This window comes from Anopheles cruzii, chromosome 2 (genome assembly GCF_943734635.1).
Source record: "Anopheles cruzii chromosome 2, idAnoCruzAS_RS32_06, whole genome shotgun sequence".
In the NCBI taxonomy this organism is placed as follows: domain Eukaryota; kingdom Metazoa; phylum Arthropoda; class Insecta; order Diptera; family Culicidae; genus Anopheles; species Anopheles cruzii.
This window is the reverse complement of record NC_069144.1, coordinates 49,400,720-49,425,246: the sequence shown is the minus strand read 5'-3', so window position 1 is coordinate 49,425,246 and position 24,527 is coordinate 49,400,720. Positions and strand designations below refer to the sequence as shown.

The 24,527-nt window shown below is 48.5% G+C and overlaps 3 protein-coding genes across 6 annotated transcripts in view; 2 read left to right on the top strand and 1 right to left on the bottom strand.

The window, feature by feature from the left end:
• The window catches only part of LOC128267575 (uncharacterized), a 48,396-nt gene extending 35,349 nt beyond the window's left edge, over positions 1–13,047 (bottom strand). For all 3 annotated transcript variants that reach the window (XM_053004443.1, XM_053004444.1, XM_053004445.1), the window contains exons 1-2: positions 12,926–13,047; positions 4,298–4,682 (exon numbers count right to left, since the gene is read on the bottom strand). The gene's annotated coding sequence lies outside the window, so the exon portion shown is untranslated. The remainder of the gene's footprint in view (positions 1–4,297; positions 4,683–12,925) is intronic.
• A 2,805-nt stretch (positions 13,048–15,852) lies between these two features.
• On the top strand, positions 15,853–23,380 carry LOC128267545 (ras-related protein Rab-3). Of its 2 annotated transcripts, none has more exons than XM_053004403.1 (6): positions 15,853–15,932; positions 16,454–16,839; positions 19,677–19,901; positions 19,981–20,099; positions 20,164–20,335; positions 20,413–23,380. In XM_053004403.1, the coding sequence occupies exons 3-6, from the start codon at positions 19,677–19,679 to the stop codon at positions 20,560–20,562; spliced, it is 666 nt and encodes a 221-aa protein (XP_052860363.1). In that variant the 5' UTR covers positions 15,853–15,932; positions 16,454–16,839; the 3' UTR covers positions 20,563–23,380. The 2 variants fall into 2 exon arrangements, with proteins under 2 accessions (XP_052860363.1, XP_052860362.1); XM_053004402.1 differs by lacking the exon at positions 15,853–15,932 and adding an exon at positions 16,224–16,305.
• On the top strand, positions 18,165–19,267 carry LOC128267544 (juvenile hormone acid O-methyltransferase). Its single transcript, XM_053004400.1, has 3 exons — positions 18,165–18,566; positions 18,636–18,916; positions 18,991–19,267. Exons 1-3 carry the CDS (start codon positions 18,193–18,195, stop codon positions 19,173–19,175), a joined length of 840 nt encoding a protein of 279 aa, XP_052860360.1. The 5' UTR covers positions 18,165–18,192; the 3' UTR covers positions 19,176–19,267.
• Positions 23,381–24,527: the final 1,147 nt, after the last annotated feature.

The window sequence follows — 24,527 nt, the reverse complement described above, 5'->3', positions numbered from 1 at the left end:
ACAAACTGGCCACACGGTCCACATTAAGCAGTTCATCTTAAGCTAACAGCCGCCGCACCAGAAAATGATTCAATTAGCACGTTTTAAAGCGGAAATCAAACGCAGCAACGCGCACCAGCGGATGGTAACGAGCGGATCGACCCCAATTTTCCTACCCAGAGTGCGCCCTTAATGCCGTTCCAATTACTAAATGACGAAAAAAGAATAAGTTCTCATGCAGGACTGCAAGGACGCCGGCGTGGTTCCGGCTCGGAACCACGGGCTAATGCGTGCGTGCAAAATATGTTTTCCACGGGCGTTGCGTTTGCCGATGGCCAAACCACGGGCCGAAGTAACGGCACGGTGCTCGGAACGGGAGGGCAAAAATATTGAGCAAATGTTTAGGGTGACAGTTGCCATGGCAGCTGAGTGAATTTGCCGCAGGAAAATGGGAAATGCTCGGCTCATTGTGTACCGTACCTGGGAGAGGCCACAGGCAGGCAGGTGTGTGCGCACCTTCTCCGCTGGGATGTGGATGCGTGAGGAGGACACAACAAAAACGAAGCACAACGCGGTACAACAACAAATTGGGGCACTTACCATCGCATAATATGGAATACAGCGACTGTTGTGTGTGGCATGCCACCGCGTTCGGGCAACATACTCGGAACGGAAGGATAGCCGGACCGGCTTTGGCAAAGTTTCAAGCAAGGCGGCGAGGGAGGTCGCGTCTCGGAACCACTTAGCAGTACACGCCGTTCGCGGCCAGATCGTCGACCGAGGCTTGCTATGATCTTGGTAGTTGGGCGGGCTTCGAATGTACGCGCTTCGAACGAGTAATGAGATGTATGTGAGTCGGCCGTTGCCGCAGCAACGCACCACTGACCGGGCCCGGTGGCTGCTGGATCGAAACCATTTGTTTACCGAAATGGCACGAACATGACGGATTTCGATTGCTTCTGGCGGGCGCCACCTTCGGCCGCAGCCAGCGAGTCGTGCGATCCGGTTGCCGCTAACGACTCGTATAGAATTACTTCAATGTTGCTGCATAAATAGGAGCGATGAACACAATCACTTTCTCCGGAAAGAGACTAGAGACAATTCGCTGGATAATCCGAATCAAATTTTATTCTCCATCTCGGGCAAGGACTTCATGTTGCCAGAGGCAAATGTGAGGATAACGTCCTCACACACAGAAGATCAGAAGAGATTCAAATATGTTTGAATTACAAAAAAAACACTGAAGCAAGTTCTAGATGAAACGAATTCCGGCAGTTCTCGACCTTCAGTAGAAACGGCCAATATGGATGGGCGGCCCCTCGGGGAGGCCCGATGTCCGGAACACGCATGCGGGCGGCGCACACACACATCCGAGTGCCTTCTCCGGAGTGCCCGGAGGAGCCTTTTCGGAGGAGGGGGGGGGGGGGGGGGGGGTCGAGGACCGTTGTTTTGCAAAGCGGACACCCGCACATCTCACACCAGACGGACGGTCGGTCGGCGTGTTATGAGAAATAACTTCAAAAATCCCATCTGCATATCATTGCGTGTCTCCACGTCTGACAAAGTCCCCGTCACCATCCATCAGTGGCACATCATTTCGTCGTTCGTCGCGGTGAGCGCCGAAACCGCCGGCAGGTGCGCAGGGCAGGAGCGGTATCGATACCCTTTTCGGGGTTTGTTCAAGTAGAAGAAGATGGCGAAAGTTATGCCTTAAGTTTTGTCCAAAACGTACGTTTTTGTGTCCTACGGCTGCGTATTTAATTTTTCTTTAATAATAATTGTAAGTATTGATTCTAACAAAATATATTTAAATTGTTCTCTTATCGCTTCGATTACATTTCAATTTATCTTACAAATTGAGTAATTTTTGAAATAAGTAATTCATGGCTGTTTAAAGGATTAGATATCAAGAAAAACTACGAGTCCCAAGAAATAAGTTTAAGAATAATGAAGACACATTGAAAACAGATAATTAAACAACAACATAGTTTGAGTATGAGTATTAATTGTATACAAAATCAGTAGATAAGTAGAACACTTTTTTAATGAACAACCTACGTATTCGTGTTATTAGAAACTGTCAAAAATGTGTGGCCCACTGAAGTCAATTTACTTTTAAATAAACCCCTAATTGTACATCTGCAGCTGAGCCCGGTAAATGGCATTCGGAAAATTACGATGTTCAGCCAATGGACGAACATTGCTGTTGCAAAATTTTCCCTCTCTAACGACAATGAGCTATCCAAGAGCGAATGGCCAATTGATGGCATTCGCAAAACGGCCCTTTGAAGCGGTGGCAGACGTTGTCCGAATTTTCGGCGTAACTCTTCAAAAGAGAGAGAGTAATTGAAGAAAATCTAATATCTAAAGGAACCCACCCCGCAAAGGACCATCATAATCCACCCGCACCCCATCCTCGAGAGTATTTGAAAAATATACACAACAATGAAGGCGAATGACCGGTTTTTATGGCACCTTATTTTAATATTACCACCGGTCGCCTCGCACGGTAACTAATTCCTAGGCCATCATATTATATTTATAGACATGCGACCAGCGACAGTCCGACAAAGGCGGTTTCGCAAATGGCCCGCCCGTGCAGCGAAGATGTGTTCGGCACCGGAACATGGCCGGTTCGATGTTGAACATAATCCGCGGTTAATCCTCGTTTGTCCTTGCTAATTAATATCAAACCCGAGTCCCCGTTACCGCTACCGAAGCGCCCGGCCGAAAAGCCACTCCGTGTTGCCCAAAAATGCAGCATGCCCCCCGGTTTCCATTAAGGATTTTATGCTCCAAAAGCATCCGCAGCGGAGCAAATGAAACAACACTTGGCACCGCCACAGTGCCGCCCAATACTAGTAGGCTTAGATTGAAATGGACCAATAATTCATGCTGTGTGTCACCCGGAGTGGTAAATTGCGTGCCACGAAAAGTTTTGGAAAGCAATAATTGACGATAACCGGTGCCCCATCGGTGGCTTTCGTTGATTGTTCAATTCCATCACACCATCGCCAGTTCCATGTTCGGCTGTGCCAAAACCGTTTTTAAAAGCTATCAAACCAAAATCGATTATTGCGTCCCGCGTTCGGTCCATCCTGTTTTGTGCCAACTGTGCTCCGACCGAAGAGAGAGAGAGAGGAAGCGATAGGAGTGGAGATCAAAATCACATCCCAAATTGGATCTATTGAATCATGCACGGACACTGAAAAAATCCTCCCGCTATTGTGGCCCTTTCCGAGGCAGCAGGCACACAGCCGGGCGACGGGAAGCGATGTGGAGACTAATGTTAAGTTACACCGCTTACGGAACTTGAAATTGTCCGTTCCACAACCCTGGCGGGGGGGGGGGATAAGTTGATAAATGGTTCTTGCTTGTCACGCTGTGAGCGATGGTTCAGCAGCTTCAGCAGAAGCTGTTTGCCTGTGAATGTTCGGCGGACATTGCTGATAATATAATTAAGTTGGCCAACACCCTCCGAGAGAGTACCGTACAGAAACTACGCCCGTCAACCGACAGCTGATGGTTGCAAATCTGGAACTTGAACAAAGTTTGTCGTCGAGCGCCAAACTTGTAATACGATTTTCCACTTACCCCAGTCGAGTGGAGTATGCTGTCAGGGATCGGGAAAAAATCTGGCTACGATTGCTGGCACACGGTATGGTAACATCTTGAGCCGTTGGTCTAAAGGCGTAAAAGCTATCTTTCGCATTTCCATCTATTACATCCACCGTTTTATGGGATGTTCCCATGTAGCCCAAGGTGTGGACATAAAAGTCAATTAGGGAACATGCTTCCTGTTACGTTTGCAAATGGATGGGCGTGTACCTGGTCTGTGGCAGTGTTTGCGATCACAGGGATGTCACAGGGATTTCCCAAATCGTGCAGAGTTTTTATCCTTTAGTCAAGTTAATTCAAACTTGAACGGCAAAGATTTCTCTTATGAATATGCACGGGATGCCGTATCTATGCGCATCTAGCACAACGTTTTTAGTTCACAGAAAATACCCGGTCGTTAATCTTCGCAGTCAGAAACATGTCGTTAGTTTGTTCGCCTTTCAGCCACTCGTTTCTTGCTATTAAATATTCATACCAATATGGGTGGATACGAAAGAGCTAATAAATCTTAGCCATCCTAGCGGGGCTCCGAAAATTCTTTCCTGCCGCGAATAAGAATCAAGATTGAATTCGCCGAACCAATTTCGGCCCAGTACCGCAATACACTAAATCACGTTCAACGGTTTCTCGCACTGAAGAATCCCCGCTAAGAAATGATGGTTAGCGATCTAGAGAACTAAACATTATCTCGCATACGCACCTTTTCCGTACTGCAATTCCTTCCCACATGAGACACATCTTGACTAGCCGAGTCCGGTTTTCACATGATCCACATTCCGGGTTAGCCGGTCACCATGCGCTGAGCTATAGGAGGATACCTAAAACACCACCGTTTGCACCATTTTCACTAAATCACCACACACACACACACAGGACAGGGCATTCAAGTAGGAGCGGGCCCCTTTCAATAGTTCTAGTGCAGGCCCCGAGTTCTCCCAGGACTCGAGCGGCGGGAAGTGAAGAAAAACGGTTCTTTGGTTCGTCACTGCGGGAGCAAGCTGGTACGATGTGATGTGCGCTTCATTAAGTCCTCCCCCGGTAATGTTGCTCAATGCTGCTCGGCCTGCCTGTGAACTCGAGTGGCCCTAGAAACGGGAAGAAAGCAGCAGGTGTACTAGTGGTAGTGTGTATGCAAGTGCGCAGCTAAGTGCAGGAAAATTAGTGCCATTACGTGGCCGCGGCGTCCTTAACCCACAATTATAGTGCACTCAGCTCTCAGCTGGGGCTGGCTGGGTCTATCTGGCAGGGGTCAGGTTGCGAAAGCGAAAGGTGTTGGCCTGTTGACTTGGACCACTCAGGTTCTGGTGGTGGTTAACTTTCGCCGTACCTCGCCGGGCATGATTTCTTACTTGCACTTGACTTACTAGGCGCGACATTCAGGACTCGAAAGCCGCGCTCGGCCGCGTGCCCGGGGAAGCAATTAATTATTTCATTTTTTTGCACATCGGTTGCCCAACCGACCGACCGACCGACTGCCCGCCGCCACACAGCTGTGTGCGTTTGATGGTTATTTTTATTCATATCGACTTTCACATTTCGCATTGCGCATTGTTTGGTTAGAAAACATTGAGCCCAGTGCCATCGTCAAATGGCGCCTGCACCCTGCCGGTCCTGCCAGCGTTTTATTTTCACTCTAAATACGCTTCAGCCCGACGAACCAGAGCTGTGCAGTTGGGGGCTTCGGGGGCCGGGGCAATCTTGACGCGCTTTCCTTGTGTCGGAACCAAGGCGCGACGGATGTTGCAATACGCACCATCGTATTGCACTTTGCATGCCCCATTTTATTGACCTTCTGATGAAGGCGACCTTGCCATTTGAAGCACTCGGGCTTAGGACTGTTCTCGCTGCCAGAGGACTCGCCATGGGACTTATGGGAGGTTTTTTTTAGTATCGGAAAATGGCGGCAGACTCGAGAGATGATAAAGACAAGCAGCCGCCCAACATATCTCCAGTTACATCTTGGCGGGCTCTTCACTATGAACGACGGATGCGATGGGTAAATCGCACTTCAAGCCACGGTGCACGACCCGGGATGTGTTTGTTGTGTGCTCAGGCACTCTGGCCCCGGTCTAGTCTGGGCCATTATTACTCATTATTGCACTGCACTGCACTGCGCATTAGGAAAGTAAATTAAAATATCGTTTGTTTGGCTTGCCGCATCCTGGCGGTAGAGGATACATTTTTCCACAGATACTGGTATTACTGAGGGGTTATGTACTGCATGTCTCGTACGGCGCCAGCCGATCGATCGGCACCGGAAATTCGTAATTAGAAACCGGTGCTGTACTCCTTCACACGTTCGTGTTCAAGGTCCTCGGGTTCCCGTATTTGCATGCAGTTTTAAAGTACACTTTCCTGCGATTGCGAAATCCGAAGGGTGGCCTTATTAATTTGAAGAGCCTGCAGAGCTGTGCAGTGTGCATATGGACCGTGGACGCCAGACCGGAAGCCTCAGCTCGGTAGAACAAAACACGACGACCTTCCCGGCCCAGCGCTGAGCCCACTTGATCCCCAGCATCCCCTATTGACATTCTGGGGCGGAAGATGACACTACAGACACGAAGCACTAAACTCACTCCCACGTCACGCAACGCAAGAGCACAAACTTCCGATTCCGGTGCTCCGCTTGGCTGCCGATCACAGGACTCTTCATTTCGGCCGTGGTTCGTTCGCTTCGTGCGAGCGCGCGATGCTTGCGAACTGCGAATCGTTTGCAGGTCGAGGAAAAGTTGACAGTCCCGTCACCATCTGTGATCCCCTCCAGGACGGGATGGCCGGTCAGGGAAAGAAACCAATCCAGGAACTGCGGGCAGGACACGCAGTTCAATGATGCTCAGAAATCATACTATTTATTGATTTTCTCGTCAGCGTGCTGGTTTGAATATGCATGTCAAACATTCTTCAACCGAATGGAAGCGCTCGTTCTATTTGCCACGCAGACGTTCCGTTCACGTTGTTTCGCTTTTTGTTTTATTTATGCACACCATCGATAGATCGAATAAGTTTAAATCAAATGAAAAAGTTCGTGTCCAGTTCGTTACTTTTGACAGCGGAACGTTAGTTCGTTTAAAGCATATTTTCACATTTATACACTGGTCGTAGTCCAACAATCAGTCGTGTATAACAAAATTTTGAAAAGGATTCAATCCAAAATGAGAGTTTTGAACGATTAGGATGTTGCATAGAATATTGTACACTCAAGTGTTTAAACCTAATGAAATTGTCAATATAAGACGACCCTTAAAGAAATCCTTGCCCATCAAGGAATGTGGTTCAAGGATCGGCACTTTTTTCGGTATCAGTTTTACCAATCATTCGGCATCCTTAGGATTTATGCCATACAGACGGTTATGTCCTATGTTTCAACTATTTTAAATTGTCATCAGACGTTAGTTTTTTCGGTTTAAAATTGCAGTGAAAAACTACCAACATTGGATATATCATCTTAAGGGATACTATAAATTGAGTACATACTTGTACTTGGAGCGCAGTTCCGGAATGTTTTTATGTAAGCTGCCCTTCTCTTATTGAACCACCGGTTTTCATCTTTCAAAGCTCAAGATATCGTTTTGAGATGACTACAATGTATACTCTTGGCGCTTTAACCGATAGTCACCATCAACTTGTGAACTTTTCTCATGCCAGAGCTTTTAAAATCTTTACAGCATTTATCAAACCCTACACTGTCGCACCTGCGTGTCGTTGTACGGGAGCCCATTAGAGCTGTTCCATCGGAGATTGCAACCCGTTTATGGAGACGCTTTCTTGATAAATCGGCACAAATACCCGTGCATTAATTAGATTAGAAACGGGGACGCCAGCACCCCGGGAAGGGGCCTCCTACTTCACTGCGTTCACTGCGTTCACCTGAAAAGAGTTGTGTCAAAGTTCGCTCACTCACTCACTGCGCTTCTCGATGAAGCCGTTCCGCCATGCGACAACCACTTGTGCTGATGGCAAAGTTTGCAACGCAAAGAAGCAATTCCGCAACTTTCACCAAACAAAAGTAATGAAACTCATTTCTCTGAGGAAAGTTTGCATTTGCACCTGGTTGGAAAGAATGTCAAACGGAGGACATTAAAAAATTTCTCGCGCCCTCGGGCAAGCAGATGTGCAGACGGGAAGCATTTTGCGCTTCCGTTCGCCTCGCAACGGTTCGAAATGATTGGACGGGCAGAGAAACAAGCCCCCAAGAAGAAGCCGGGGACACGGTTCGTTGGCCAGCAGGACAAGTGTTTCGAAACACGGCGACGATAGACTCACGTGGCGTCCCTGTTACAGGGTGACTAGCCACTAGCGCGGGCCCACAGAAACAAAGCAAAATGGAACGCGAAGCGTTTTTTGTCCGAATTCCGTCCGACGCGTCATCATGGTTATTGCCGGTCGTCACGAAAAAGTCAAACTTTGCCAGCTTCTTGCCAGTTACGCGGTTGCGGCTCGGACTCGTAAAACTTTGTCTTCGTGGAAGTTTTAAGTCATGTTATGACGGGTCACGCTGCGATGCGTGTCGTCCGGGAGTGTGGCGAGTTAATACACTACCCACCATCGGGACCGGCGATGGTCTGCCTTTTGTGTGGGCGCGCTTCCCTCTAACTTTTAATGATATCACAACAACAGCAAAAAAAAAAGAAACGGGGGTTCGTTTCTTCAATGTTTCCATAAATTTACATTAGCCGTGCGAGGATAGTACACGCTTGGCTTGGCACCCATACACTTATCACCCGGGGCGTCCGTTTTTATCTGCTGCTTCTTTTTTTCCGAAGCTCCCAAGTTTTATGGGTGCCCTTTGGGGCGCTGTACTGGCGCGCCGCGACTGGGAGGCAGATTCAAATTAAATTATGCGACACAAAACCAAACCACATGTACAGCGGGGCACATGTGAATGACTCGTCGACTTGCTTGTCGAGCCGGGTCCGGGTTTCCCGTGGCACTGTTGACGAGCTCCTGAAGCGCTAGACACCCGCGGACCTGCATATGCCGCCACCGGGATCTTCCGCCTCTCCGGAGGTCCCGTTCGGCGCGGGACGGTTGTTTGCTGTTTAGGTTGCTTTTTATTTCATTACTCCCACCGGTTGGCTGCGCTGTCAATTGGCTTAACGGTGGAGGCGCCAGGTACGCCAGCAGAAGTTGCAGCTTCTCGAGCTTTTATGCCGAGCCGTTCCGTGTGACAGCCTGAGCTGAGCTCGAATTTCTGTGTTCTCCATACACACACAGACCCGGTCCCGATCCATTAGACGGTCGCTGGCGGGCACCGTGCATTTGATCACGCGGCACTTTGGTCGCGTCCATCATAAGTTTACGAACCGTTAGACAAGTTCGTTAGCGAATCGAACCGTGGGCTCGGTCGTGAAATCTGATTTAACTTCGTTTCGCCATTTTGCCGGCCTGCCGCCATTCGGAAGCCAAGACACGCCAATATATTTACGTTCATGATTTGCGCTGCGCAAACTTTGCGGCCTCCAGGAAGCTGCTGCTTCTGGAAGCGACGCAAGAGAGCTTGCGGAGGGATAGGCAACTGGGGCGCCTCTGAAGAAAGTCTTCAAAAAACGTACGGGAACCTCGCCCGAGGCTCCTTTAAATTTCAGGCAAATTTTTCAAAGGTCCAGGATCAAGAAGCAGCAGAAAGGCCGGCTTGTACAGCACGCAAACTTCCAGAAACTTCCAGAAGATTTTTATCGTTTATTAATGAGTTTCTAGCAAGCTCGAAACACTCATCTCTACTCACGGCGTGAGGTTATTTTTTCATCCAATTTGTCATTTATACAGTGTGTGCTTCCATTTAAGACATTTTCCTACATTTTCGGATCCTACATCTCAAACTTCCGGAGTCCGGATTCGGGGTCCGAAAGGAACAAAATTCGCCCTTGCAGTTGAAGTAATTGTCAGAAGAAGTAGTGGCTTCAAAAGTGAGCCGCCAACAGCTATTAAAAGATATGATCAACTATTTTGATACGTTTCAACTACATGCTTTCCAATATAAATAGGAGAAACTGCTACTCATTTCTGAATCACTGGAATAGGTACCATTTTTAGTGCCACCTTGAAAATCGGACGCACGATATGTTGAACACGCTCCGAAACTCGAGTTCCTGCTTGTAGTAGCGAGAACCGAGGTCGGTTGGGAAGTGTCGAATGGTTCTAATAACACACCGTCTCTGATGCGACAGATGTTCCAATGACGTCATTGGAAACGCCGCTGTAAAATTGAGGGATGTTTCTTCTCTAATTATACACGTGACTAATTGGACACTGCGGGCTGTAGAGCCGGAGTTGTTTGGTTTTTTTTTGTTTTTCTTTCCACTCACTTCCAGTGGTACCTCACTCAAGGATACTGCCAGTGAACGGGGACGCCGACGAAGAGTTCGCGGCTTGCCTGCGGCGGCTTGGGGACCTTGGTGCAGGATGCAGGATCAATCTACGGTAATCCAGCGGATGCGGCCCACATAGAGCCGGGATTCACCGGATTCACACCTCAAGATAGCGGACCGAAACACCGCCACCAACCTGACCCGATATGTGCAATGGGAAATATCGACCCTCCGAGCGTCGAGCGTGAGTTGCCCAATCGGAGCGAATCGTTGAACCGTCAAATGATGCAGTTAAAATTCCTATCCCGCCGCCGCCGGTTGACAAGTGGAGAGACACTCCCCGCTACGGATTAACCAGGGACACGCGCACGTACACACACACACACACACGCGGCTGGCACGTTTGACGTATAAAATAAAAACTGGCCACGGTGCGGTGGTTGCGAGTGGTGAAGGACGAGCGCGCGCGCGCTCGGGGATGGCGTGAAAAATCACCCAAAATCACGGTAATCATTACGCAAAGAGAAATTTACACGCCTAGAAAGTGTAACTGTCCCCGCCAGGGGGGCCAACATACACCGGGTCGGTCGGTTCAGCTGCTCTGCATGTGTTTGCCCACGCCGCGCTTGACCGTGGTGACGATGGGCTGCTGCTGCTGCTACACAACAACGCTCTCGACACTCGCTTCCTCGGCCGACGGTATAATTAGATTTAGTTAAATGTAACGGACGATAACAAGTGGCGGCTTCACGACGGACAGCACCCCGGGAGAGAGAGAGAGAGAGCGGCAGATTCGGTGGCGGGTTTTCGAGTCAAGATCGCGGAGTGTTGGCCCCCTGGATGCACCATGGCGGAAATCGAGCAGAGACACAGAGAGAGAGAGAGACGGAGAGAGAGAGAGTCACGGCAGCAACCGTCACGAATGTCACAAAGCGGAGCTGGGGCGTGCTGTGTAAAAATAACACCTCACTTGCACATACCGCACGGTTCTGGCCACGACGGCACGACGACGGATGACTGGCCCAGGATCGGGCCGCCAGACACCAGCCACCAGTTGATAGCATTAATCAAATTCGGCACTCACCTTTCGCTGCGGCTCAGGAGAGCACGCATGTCACACGACCGCGGCCAACACTCGCGGCAATGCACTCACCGGACGCGATGCACTCGCGCAGGATGCACCGTAGCCCAGTGAACAATTTTGAGTGCCCGAGGTACCCCTCCGCCTGAGGAAGGGATGAGGAAGGCTGAAACCGAACCCCCGCTGCCTGCGACGAGGCCGAGAAGGGGCAAGGGGGCCGGTTCATGAGGGTCCGCTCGTAGGCAGCGGCGGAAAAGAGCGGAAGAAACCACGAGAGGAGGGAGTTTCATGCGCGAGCTTGTGGGTTTGAATTACTTGGAGATGGAAGGGCAGAAGAGCCGAGACGGGCCGAACGCGAGCTTGTGGGTTTCATTTACCCGGAGAGGGAAGGGCGGAAAGGCGAAGCGAACGCGAGCATGTGGAAGACGAACGAATGCGGGAAAGGAAAAGGAATAGAAAAAAAGAGACAGCGAGGTCGAGAAAAAATTCTAAGTCCGAGATGAATTTTCCAGTCAATTTTGTGTCCCGTGTGAAGTGGAAGTGCGTGCTTTTCGTTCCATCATGTATGATGCTGATAGAAATAATAAAGGTAAGTTTATTGGACAGTGTTCAGTAATGTTCAAATAATGTTCAAAAGTTTTCACTTTGCTCGTTTCAGATGTCCAACTAAACTATGGATGGGATTCCAACACAAAACATGCAACAACAAGTGTCGGCATCGTTTAATACGCAGCACCACGACGACCGATAGTGAAAAGTTAAGAGTGAAGAGTGAAGAGTGATCCCAAAAAAGAGAGAGAAAATATACCGAATTGGAACCGATCAAAAACACGAACTATTTTATTTGGGGTCAGGAAAGAAGAGAAAGAAAATGGGAGAATACGAAGAAAGAGAGGGGACACATAGAAAAGAGGGAGGAGACAAGGGGCACGCTCGAGAGTTCATTTTTCGCGTTCCTTCAGTTGGGCCCTTTCGCGAACCATTGGCGAACCACAGCAAGCGACCCATAAAGAAATCGTATAGGATCGTGAACGAACCGTCAGATGGAACGTGAAATTTCGGGCTCGGGCACTCAAAATTGTTCACTGGGAGGTTGGTCGCTTCAGGGTCGGAAGGCAATAAAATATGTAGAAACAAATATAAGTCGCTTCGTCGCGGCCAATTCACACACTTCAAACACGCAAGTCGCCGACTACGAGCGCTCCACAGACCCGTGATCGTATGCCGCAGCGAGGAACAGGCAGGAAGGGTGCAGAATGGTTGCGACAGGATGGCCGGGTGGCTGGCTGGCTGGCTGGCTGGCTGGGAGTTTATTTTTACAACTGATATTTAATAAGTTATTGAAATGTGATCCCTACGCGCCGGAGACGACGAACGAGCCAGCCAGCCAGCTAGTGGTGACGTCCGAGTTATTGGCAGCCGCGCACGCCACCACGCGGTTGACGTGACGCGAGGAGGTCCTTCAGCAGCCATTTCCGGCTTGGACCTCGCCGGACGTGCCGGCGCGAGCGCGCAAATATCGCGCGAATAACACGCGGCGGCGGATGAACACACACTCTCTCTCTCTGTTAGCCGAACGGGATCAAGTATTCATCGACGAAATCGAGAACAGCAGCAGCAGCAGCAAAAAAAAAACCGAACCTATCTCTTCAACAAGTTCAACTTCCGTAGTGGCCGGGGGCAGCAAGGCCACGGGAAAAAAGACAACAAACGAACTCACAAAACAGCGCAGTGACAGAACAGCAAAAAAAAAACAGGGAAACCAACACCTTTCTGCGAAGAACCTGCGATCACCATCACGCTGCCGCCACCACCGGGGGTTTGGTGTCTCTCTTGAGCCCGCACGTCAAGCCCCCGGTGGGATAAACAGTTGTGACAGTGGTCCCTCTGCACTCGGTCCCTGCGTCCTGCCGCGCACGCACGCACGTTTTTCACTTACACTGCCTCGCACGCACACACTCGGACACACAGCCAGCGGAGAGCGGGCCTGAGCTTCTGGGGGCGCACGACGCACGCGGAGCCAACCTCTACAGCGCGTCCACGCGACAGCGCATCTCGAATCGAACTGACCAACTAACCCTTGCACGGCACGGAACCACGGCTACCCGAGACACCCCGAGACAGTGCGTGCCCGATGGAGAGCAGCTACTCCGAGCGACCGGCACTCCGAGTGACCCGAAGCGTGCTCGCGACCGAGTCGGAAAACGCTTCGGAAAATGGGAACGCGAAAATAAATACCCGGGGCCTGGGGCCGCCCGGGGAATGGGAAAGTGGTGTCGATCTCCCTGGTCGCTGCTGTCATCGGTGCGTGCGTTTTCCTTCGATTCGCATCCGAACACCTATTCATCGCGCGCTCCGGGTCCCGACCCGCGCGTGGGACCGCGATTTGTTTGACGGGTTAAGAGACGGGTCGGGCAAGGAAGAAGACTTCCCGACTTGCACACACATTAGACAGATGGGAAATGGGGGAAAAGTGTTCGTGGAAAACGCGCGAAAATGGTTCTTGCAAATAAATCAGGTACGGTGCTCGGTGTGGCAATCCTTCACAATGACAAGACTTGGGTAATTCGTTGGGACACCTCATGGAGAGATCTTGGTGCCCAAAATTAGTGGCCCCGACGTGAGGTGTCACAAAGAATTATGCCTGACATTGCCTTTCTACGGTACAGAGTTTACCCTTTCAGGATGTTGTTATGCTGGGTTACAGGTAAGAAAGGACCCGTCTTTCAAATATCTATAACGCACTAACGCCAGCGATAGTTCTAAAAGGTGGAATTTTCGTGGAACCCCCGCAGGAATTGAGATGAAGTCCTGGCCAATCCTACCTTTAGGACTCTGTAGTTTCCCAGTCATGTTCTTCCGTAGCGTACCATAATTTGTTATGGCTTTCGAAAGTTGATCCTTCGCTTGCATATCCCGTTTCGTATCCTCGAGCAACTGTTGTGCACTGTCGCCAAAGGGAACACGTCGTACACGTGGGAACACGGTGCTTCGACCACATTCTGTAAAGCTCACCGTGGGTGTGCATTAGGATTACATCATCGACCGGTGTAGCGCTACGTTGCGCAAACCGTCGCGCACTTCCTGTTCTGGTGAACAAATAGCGAAGCGACAGTGTTGCCCACCTGAACCCAGCCTCGTTTACTTTGAGCTTTGGGCTACGGTTAGGGTTTTTTTGCCGGGATACGTGAAAGGCGTATTAGTTTCCGCTCGAAACTGGAATACGCTTACGGTGGGTGCCTATAAACATAAATCGACCCCATTTTCAACACGGAACAAGGAGAAAACATTCACAGTAGTGGCGCAATCGGAAACTATTACACTCGGAACTCGCCGGCCACGTAGCCCATCAAATGCAACACGTGGTTGGTTTGGCAATCTGCAACGCGCCCGACGTGAGCCACAATCAATGAAGACACGTTTGGGCTACAACATGAATACCGAATAGTCCATACGGTACCTAGAAATGTTTGCCTCCGTGTGAAGTGCTTGGTACGAGTGGCAATGATGATTTTAGTACGAATAAGGGACGTACATTTTGCAATTGACGCATGTTTGCTTGGATCGCGACCCCGCGAACAGCCTTTTTGAAACGTTTCTACCAAAAGGTAAGGGCGATAATGTTTCCGGTATCACCTACATCGCAAACATGCGGGAAGATAGCTCTTCATCGGAATTATGGGAAAATCACCAACTGGAAGGGTAGTGGAGAGATAAAAAAAGACTTGACAGGGCATACAGTGATCGGTTCTAACAGTAATCCGCAAGTAATGGAAGAAGTAACCCACAGCGATTGGTGCGTATTCTGGGGGAAAAGTATATAAAATGTATTGCAAAATCTGCTGTGCAATTTGTACTTTAAGCAAATTCTTAAAGAGTCCTTAGGTACACACATCGCCAGGTGGTGTGGTTTAGAAATGCGAAGAGTATATTGAGACATTTGAGCGAACTGTTTTCATCATGAAATATTTATCAAAAACTTAGCCAATCATCTTTTTAACGTATTCATATTCCCGGATTTGTTGGAAAAAAGCACATAATATTTAATGTACTATTCTTACAAAAATCAAACTCGAAAATAAAAGAGTTTTACAAACCACTAAACAATCGCAATATTTATAGTTATAGTCAATATATCGATGAACACTCTTCTTTATTGGCTTTTCTGCAGCTATCCGGCAACCAGATGGTAGGTAGATAGAAAATACTGAAAAATAAACTCATTCAATTTAATAGTATTTATTGTAAGTGTTTTCGAAAGGATTGATTCTATGCGTTGATAGTAACATTAGTTCAACAATCAACTATCATTTCAAACAAGGCTCGCAGTCATGTTTATATATTTTTATTATAACTTTACATTTGCTCCCTATCGGTTATTTGCGTTGGGCTGTCGAGCTACTAAAAGAAAGCACTAACAACGGAAAGCTAGACGTTGCCTCCAAAAGCTTCGTTCGTTCGTCCGGTGCGTCCGGTGCGTCCTGGCTAACGGTTTCGAAAACCACACACCAACACCAACCAGTGCGTGGGAAAAACGTCAAAATTTCATTCATAAAAATCCTCCCAACCACAACCTCCAACAGTGCACCACCCACCAGCAACGGGAGGACGTCAATGCTTCGCTTCCGAACGCTCCTGCTTCGACGGCCAGCTCATGCGCACCGCTCGCCCTGTGCTCTCCCACACAGCCAGTGTGTGTGTGTGTGGTAGTGTGCGGAGGCGACGTTTGTAAATAAGATCAATAATTGAGATTCCATGCCAGTCCAACGCAAACACATCGCTCGACACGGTATAGAGTCTCTATTCGGTAACGACACTCGGCGTACAGATTGCAGTGCTGGAAGTTTTCGGCGAACATCCGTGGGCCACCACCACCACCACCACTCTCGTACGGACACGAGCAAGTTGTTGCGGAAAACGGTTGTGAAAAAGTAACACACGCAGAGGTGATTGCCTAAGCAAACGCAAGTCAATCGGCCGAGGTCCCAGTCCTGCCTTCGCCGAAAAAGCTCGTCCGCGGAGGCACGGAGCCTTTTCAGCCGTGCTTTGCTTCTGTTCCGTCATCGTCCCTTCCCGCGTGTCTATAGTCCATATTGTTTTCCCCTCCAGGGAGAATCGCTCCCCCAGCCGTGTCCGCGTGTCTGTGTGTGTGGGTGGGAAACGCCAGCCAGCAGATGGAACAGGCAGAAAAAGCACAGGGAAGAATTTTGACACATAGTTTTTCCTTCCCATCAGCCCAGTGAACAACATCACCACCAGAGCGGTGGCACACTCTGGGGCAAAGCTTTTCCAAGCTGTTCGTGCAGGTCGATTCAGCAGGTGTGAAAAAGAAAGCTAGGGACTTTGAAGAACGCTACGGGCGCAAAGAGAAGCAAAGGGGTTCGCCAGAGAGCTGTATTTACTGCTCCGCTATTACTTGGCTTCACGCGTAGCATTTTCGAATAAAATCTTCTTCCCTACATTTTAGGCTGACAGGCTCGGCGTGACCTCGTTCCGTGTGCAAGTGAAGTGCAGCCAAATTTAGCAGCCTTCCGGTGAATGTTTTGTGTGAATCAAAGTGAAAGTGTGCAAAGTTATCGATTGAAGGAGCAGCGGGAAGTCGATTGTTGCCTGAAGTCGCGTTCCTGCTTGGTCCAAGCCCCCAGTTCAGTGTTGTATTCGTGTTGAGCACGGTTCAGCGCTTCAACAGAGGGTACTGCCACTTGCGCCCTGCAACCACTCCTTGCGCCACCGAACGGACGTCGTCGTCGCATCTGTCACTTCACACCACTTTGCTGCCTGCTGGCTGTTTGTTAACTCCGCAACTACGCTTTCCGAAGGAATTTTTCGTCAGCCCCAGGAAGCAAGGAAAAGGTTGGTACACGGATTTCGGGACGTCCGTCATGCTACCCAGTCTCAGGGTATGGGGCCATTTCTGTCAATCGTGGGTGCTGGCGGTACGAAGTGGATGGCTGGAGCTGGATAAAGCTCCGCATGTTTTTCTCCGTTTCACTCTATTACGCAAGATATGCTTCAGCCAGAAGGTCAAGCGCATACACTCTAGTGCCAAGTGCTGGCCACACCGCAGCACGAGAAGATGTGTTTCATTGCCACCTCATACAGTCAATTTATCTTACTTGTTGTTTGGATGCACAAATCGACGCATTATTGACACAGTATTCTCTAAAATAAACTTGCGGACCTGCGAGTTACCAGGAAAAAAACGGTCTATAATGTCAATAAAACTGATGCAGGTTTTCGGAGGTTCAGATGAATTTCAAGTGTTGGAGGTCAAGTTGCAATTTTCAAACCTCACCGTGCTGACGGGGCCATTACTGTCAACGTGGCAAAAAGACGTGGCTGCCTTTGCCACCGCGACACAAGCAAGTAGATACAAGGTACACTTATACTACACGATCAACACAGTAAAACCCTGTCAACATAAGCCATTTAAATCGCACATCAACCGATCTTGCTCTGTTCTTTTGCCGTCACCGGAAGCTACTTATACAGTTTGGCAATAACCGTTTTCAAATGGCTTTCGCATGGAAATTTCTGTTCAAACTTTTGGAGTGGCATTCCACTGCAACGGAAGCAAGTTCTCGGCTCGGTTCGAATTGTGAAGCGGCGAACAGACTTCCATTGACGACTACAGCGATGATCTCCAATCAGAGATAATCCGACCGGCCGACCGTGTTAGTTCGGGTGATCAGAGATCTGGAAGCCCGAAACACCCGAAACACCCGTTAGGTGTCAGCGCCCAAGAATGCATTCCTCCAAGCCACCACCAGGCCAGATATAATTAAATATTCCACTTCTAATCGCTCATCTTTTGGAATGCATTGATACCGCGGTGCGATGGGATCTCTGTGCTTCGGGTGGCTGAAAGACGTGTTTTTTGTCCGTGCGCCACGACGAGATGCTCCCTGCCCAGCTGTGGATCAGCTGGGCTGGGAGAAACAGAAGGAGAAATAGGGGGAAGAAAACACCACCCAAAAAGGCCGCCCTTTCGGCGTGGGGTTATAAAACATGGAGCATAAAGATCGCCGATGGTCAGAAGCTTCTACCCGGTGTCCGGTAACGGTCACCTGGAACCGTTTGGTCTCTCAAGGCTTACTAGCTGACCGCTTGGATTAAGATCGTAGCTGAGCTGGCTCTCCTATGCCCGCCGAGGCCCAGAACGCGGTGAGAGTGAGAGAGTGAAAGTGTCCGAAAAGTGAAAGTGAAATGAATAAGGCCAATTTGTACCACCAAGCTAACGGCGTACAGCGGCACGATGCCGCGGAGATCTTGAAAGAATACGCCCCACTCATCAGCAAGTCGCAGGCGAGCGATGATTCTTTGCTGGACATCGGCTGCGGCAGCGGTGACGTGCTGGTGGACTTTGTGCTTCCCGCACTTGGCCGCGTGCGGAAGGTTGTGGCCGCCGACGTTTCGGAGCAGATGGTGCGCTACGCCCGGGAGGCCTATAAGCACCTCGCGTCGGTGTCGTTCCGAACCCTCGACATTGGGCTGAAGCTGGACGCCAGTGGTTTGGCGCAGTTGGGTCAGTTCGGCCACGTGACGTCGTTCTACTGCCTACATTGGGTCCAGAACCAGTAGTGAGTAGGGGGGCTCCTAGGTTCCTTCGCGCTGTTTTACTCCCAACGCTTACGTTTCTACGACCATAGCAATGCTTTCTCGAATATCTACCATTTGCTAAAACCGGGCGGAAACTGCTTGCTGGTGTTTCTGGCTAACAATCCCATCTTCGACATATACAACCAACTGTCGCGATCACCGAAGTGGTCCAAGTACATGTACGACGTGGAGAAGTATATTTCACCGTACCAATATTGTGAAAATCCGGCCAGCGAGATTGAGGACCTTCTGTGCACGGTGGGCTTTCAGCAGTACCAGATTCAAGTGCGCGACAAGCTTTACGTTTACGAGGGACTGGATAACCTAAAGCGTGAGCCAAACCGGGTGGGAAACGGCCATGAGCTACTCCTATACATGCGTTCCCTCTTTTCGATCCCCCTTCAGGAGCGGTGCTTGCAGTGAACCCGTTCAGCGAGCGAATGCCGCCCGATCTGCGGGACAAATTTCTGCTGGACTACATAGCGGTAGTGCGACAGATGTACCTGTCCAAAGAATGCAGCAACGAGAACGAATGCACTCTACAGTTCATTTCGCCGTACAAGTTGGTGATCGTCTATGCGAAGAAATAGGGCGAAAGGTTCGCGAAAGATCCTTAACTCTTAAGATTAGATGTTTAAGAACAACGGATTGGTAAATGTGTATTGCTCTTAAGCCTGTAGTTAGCGTGTATTCAATAAACTAGAAAGGTGCGTAGCTAACTCACACTGCGGAATTAGTAGCGAAAGAAATACTGCGAAGTAGAAGGTGGAAAATTTGCTGATAGCAAACCGGCTTACGTTCGCTTATCAGCAAGCTACACGATCCACTGGAAAGGTGTTTCGCACTCGATGCCTGCTTATTACGCCGTGTTGCCGTTTCTTTATCACAAGCTGGCAACAGCAGCGTTCGAACTACGAACCATTCAACGTTGGTCGGCCTGGTTCGAGTGACAGTTTTGAGTCAACTGTGAGCGACGACAGGCTCGCCAATTCCAGCACGAAACACTGCGAACGTTATCCCCTCAAATTGCCCCCCACAAGCAATCGAGCCGCTCAAATAGTGGGAAATAATCATTCTGCTTACGCTTTCAGATGGCCGGCGGTGGCGATCCAAAGTGGCAGAAAGATGCATCCGACCAAAACTTTGACTACATGTTCAAGCTGCTCATCATCGGCAACTCCAGCGTTGGGAAAACGAGCTTCCTGTTTCGCTACGCCGACGACTCGTTCACGTCCGCGTTCGTCTCCACGGTGGGCATCGACTTTAAGGTGAAAACAGTGTTCCGTCACGACAAGCGCGTCAAACTACAGATTTGGGTGAGTAAAGAATCGAACGAGGGGAAAAGGGCTACCTATTGTTTCGTTGCAAATCACGCCTAACTTGCCCACTTCGCAGGACACTGCCGGCCAGGAAAGATACCGAACCATCACAACGGCGTACTATCGGGGAGCAATGGGTTTCATTTTGATGTACGACATTACCAACGAGGAAAGCTTCAACTCCGTGCAGGACTGGTAAGACTCGGATTTTTGGTGACGTCACCCCGTATTTTGATTTGCTTCATTCTGACGCGCGCAGGGTTACGCAAATCAAAACCTACTCCTGGGATAACGCACAAGTTATACTGGTTGGCAACAAGTGTGACATGGAGAGCGAACGAGTGATCTCCTTCGAGCGTGGCAAGCAGCTAGCCGACCAGCTTGGGGTAGAGTTCTTCGAAACATCCGCGAAGGAGAATGTAAACGTAAAGGTACTGCAATGGACCAATATTCTCCGATCAACTTCCAGCATCAACTTTCGTTTGGTTTCATTTTCCTCTCTTTCCAGAACGTGTTCGAGAGATTAGTAGATATCATCTGCGATAAGATGTCGGAAAGCTTAGACTCCGATCCAACACTCGTCGCTGGCGGCCAGAAGGGTCAGCGGTTGACCGATCAGCCCGGACAGGGCCCTCCAACGGCGAACTGTAACTGCTAAAAGTTGCAAACGGAAACATCCTCTATGGGATCGCCGATTTGGCTGGTTCGTGGCTGATTTGTGCGCGGCCGAAGGCACCACATACGCAAACAGAAACAGTAAACAAAGCAAAACATAACAAGTAAACGCCCACATTAGCACTCGTTATTGTCTCGTAAAGTCAAAATTAAAACCACACAGAACAATACCAGAACAAACAATCCACAAAAGGGTCCGAAAGCAAGGGACCGAAAACCAGACGCTGACAAATGAAATGAACACTTAACACTTTTGAATCACACGCCGAAAACGGTTGCAAGCCCCGGCATGGTCCAGGATGGAAACGGCAAACCGACACCGGATTCGATTTGATCGCTAATGGAGCTGTACGAGGGACTATGTAAAATTTGTGAAACGAACAGCCCGAAATGCCAATTGTAACGCAGGCAAAGCATGGACGTTTGTAAAGTATCGAAAACTGAGCAAAAGAAATGAATTTAAACTAGCGCGAAAGGGAAAAACAAACCAAAGTGCGGATGATCGGCTAACAAGGGCAAATGAAAAAGAACGCAAAAAAAACTACAATACACAAATTGATCGATTATTAGAAATTATTCCGTAAATTAACTAAAGTATAACTTCAGTAAGAGCAGAAATATTCATATCGCATCAAATCGCAAACAAACAAACTAATATATTGATCGTCATTATGTGTAGGCATGAGTTGTTGATTTAAGGTAGGAGGGCAAGTGAAGAAGAGGGACTTAGCGCTACGAATGTTTATATAGAAACCACATTGTGTCACGTTTCCGAACCATTTCGGTTGTAAAGCCGATTGGTGACAATCGTCGCCATCGTCTTCGATCCTTGGCTGCGCATATGTTGAGTCTAGTTTCGTATGAGGAGTCCGTCAACACGTGAGGGCATTGGTCAGGAAGTTTGAAGTTTGATAACAAACCCGACACGAACACGTTGGTCCGGTTTGTGCCATTTTCAATTCGGTTCCATTCGCTTCGGTTTCGTCACGCATTCGACGCAGATGACCAGTATGAACCAACCTTTCCACATTGGTTGCCTGGTGGACCTTCGATGGACTGTAATATTAACGTACGGCAACATACACGCAAGCGCACCAAGAGATGAGCGAGTTTTGATTGTGTAGAATCGTTGTTTTAGCGAGTAGCGACAATAAGCATAAATGGAATAAACGATCGAGATAGTCAAAATGGCACGAACATAAACGAGGGCATAGAACGTGCGTTACGTAGGCGATCATTGGAAATTCAGTTTGATTTTCGTTTCAGTAGTAGTACGTAACTATTATTTTCTTAACATTCTACATTCCTCAAGCGTAATGAAGACAGTATTACAATGTTTACAGCATTATCGAAACGAACAAAAACTACCACCCGGTTTCAGTTTATGTTTGAGCAGACCAGACCATTATTCCATCGGAGTGTACGATAGTTTCGGCCATTTGGTTCCCGTACTCTTCTTTACGGCTAGCTTCACCAATAGACCGACGTTGTTAGAGTCGTGCTGTTGCCGACAACCGATCCGACGGTTGTCCCACAAACGATTCATAGAAATCAGTCAATTGAACAACCACGATTTGAAGCGATCGATCTACGTCTCTCGAAGAGAACTTTACTACAGCAGCCATTTTGTTTCCGTTCGGTACAGGGTACTTTCGATATCGGCCGCTTGTTACAGGAAGCGCAGGAAGCAGATTAGGGTAGCAAACGGTGAGCTAAACTTATGCCAACAGTTATGAGGAACCGTCATGTATAATCACGCAGGAATGCATCAATGTTACACGGCAATCATCGTATATGTATGTGAATGGGCTCATATGTCTCGAATCGGATTCTACTCGTACGGTGAACAACCAAGTTTTGCATCTACATGTGCCTACACTACCAGCAGCTGCTCAGCGTATGGCGTGAATGTTCTGAAGAATTTTTGCTGTCTTAAAGGTTCATGAAACTTCGATTCATTAGGAGTTTCGACTCAAACGGGACACCAGCGTTTGGCGTGAGGTGGTGTGTTTACCAGCTGACGGTACACCTAGCATAAACAACGATAACTGTCCTTGTAAAGCATTGTTTAAAACCTTCAAAGCTGATTTTCGACCACTAAATGATGCCATTTCTTAAATCTAGCAGATGAAGAAGTCTTATGAAAGCGTTTTGTCGTGTTCACAAAGTCTAGTTCCAAACCTGCTTCGAGAGAAACATTTATTAGCAAAATAATCACAAAACCCCATAGGCAGTCTGCTGCACGAACCGACACTGACTGTCCACGTATAGGACCGGTGCAAGCTGCAAGACGAAAATTGAAGCCCCATTTGCTCATGCGACTATCACAACCATTGATTTGGTTTCCGTTTTTCAGGCCGCGTAAGCAAAATCATTTACTCCGAAGGAACCTTATTTGTGTTTGCACATAAATGCCGCCTCAGTCAAGCTATCTAATGTTAAAAGAATGCACACTTTATTGAACTTCTTACACAGAACGAGGTCTGTATACATTGTGAGATGACAAGTTCAGCAGCAACAGATTTCCTCAACAGCAGTAAAATATAAACCAATCGTACACGAAACGAAACGAACTGTATCGACAAGAAACTACAATACGAACAAATCCCATACCGTTGCACTCTGGTAAACAAAACCACACACAATGGTTAAAGTCGGTATGGAAAACGAAACCGTTTCTAATTCAGCCAACCAGAGCGCAAAGGCAAACTAAATTATTGGTCATCATAATTGTTGTAATAATTAATTAAAGTATATAAATATATATACACATATATATTTAGCAAAATATATAAGGGAAAACCCAGGTCCTGTAAGTGTGATTTTGTCTCTTATTCCTCGCGTCAGTCGAAATCCTCGGTTCTGGCACCGAAAATGTTGCAAGACAAATCTTATACCCGGCTGTTCAATAAGGTCTTGTGGTTCGGTAAGAAAAACACAATGTTGCACTTTATTATTCAGTACTAGCTGTGCGTCGCCACGCTTGAAATGCACTCTGTTCTTGTTCCAGCCACACTTTAGACATCGCGGCCAGCCTTTACCCGCGAACGAGGCGGTCTCGGCAACGATCCAGGCCCATCCCGATGTCTTCCGGGAACTGTTCCAAGGATGCTGGAACATTCCCTGAGCACCAGCCGTTACGGGCGATCGGCTGCCCTTCTCACTTTCCTTCCCGTTCCCGATGCATGGCAAAAATCGCACCAGCTGAATTTGGGTCAAATTGCTCGAAAACTATCACAGAGCCCCTCTTTGTAAAGTGGGGAGAAGATTAAAACATTCAACAAAACATTTCCCCTTCCCAAAAAATCCCACCTGCAGAATTTGGTTCGATTTTGAAATGCAAAACTTGCATACAATGTTGTGTGCAACATTGTATGCAAGTCACTGGTTCTACCTACCAGTCACTCTTGCTCTCCTAGTATAATTTCGGGATTTTCGGGTTTCCGTATTTTTCGGATTTTTATCAAAGATTGCCTAGTTTTCTCGTTTTTTGCAATTCGCTGGTCCTATCTACCGCTCGCTCCTGTTCCCCTAGTGTTTGCGGCTCCAGAAACCCGACTTTTTTGGGGTTGTTTGGCCGGGACGGCGAAGTTTTGACGAAATTTTGGGAGCGGATTTTTCCGAATAAAACAAATGACCACACGCTAGTAGCGTTTTACGGAAACTGCCCAAGACACTGGAATGTCTAAGACGTGGCGCAGCTTGCGAAAACCTCTGCGTTAGGTCGCGAAGAAAAGCGCGAGTAGCGTTTTCCGAATGTTTTCCCTAAAGCTTCCGACGGAAACTGATTTTCTTTCGTGCATTGTTACGAGTCTTACCTTACTTTCTTCGCCCATTTCTTTCGGTGGCCAATTTCTTTCCAATTCCAGTGGAAACAAAGAAAATTCTAATTCTAAAACACTTTCTTATTTGCAACAAATTAATTTTATTCGCCGATCCCATCTGGTC

Bases quoted from the DNA above. Each gene is read 5' to 3' on its own strand.
- LOC128267544 (XM_053004400.1), top strand. From the start codon at position 18,193: ATGAATAAGGCCAATTTGTACCACCAAGCTAACGGCGTACAGCGGCAC. The intron at 18,567-18,635 runs GTGAGTAGGGGG...CTACGACCATAG, and splicing joins CATTGGGTCCAGAACCAGTA to CAATGCTTTCTCGAATATCT. The intron at 18,917-18,990 runs GTGAGCCAAACC...ATCCCCCTTCAG, and splicing joins GGGACTGGATAACCTAAAGC to GAGCGGTGCTTGCAGTGAAC.
- LOC128267545 (XM_053004403.1), top strand. From the start codon at position 19,677: ATGGCCGGCGGTGGCGATCCAAAGTGGCAGAAAGATGCATCCGACCAA. The intron at 20,100-20,163 runs GTAAGACTCGGA...TGACGCGCGCAG, and splicing joins TTCAACTCCGTGCAGGACTG to GGTTACGCAAATCAAAACCT. The intron at 20,336-20,412 runs GTACTGCAATGG...CTCTCTTTCCAG, and splicing joins AGGAGAATGTAAACGTAAAG to AACGTGTTCGAGAGATTAGT.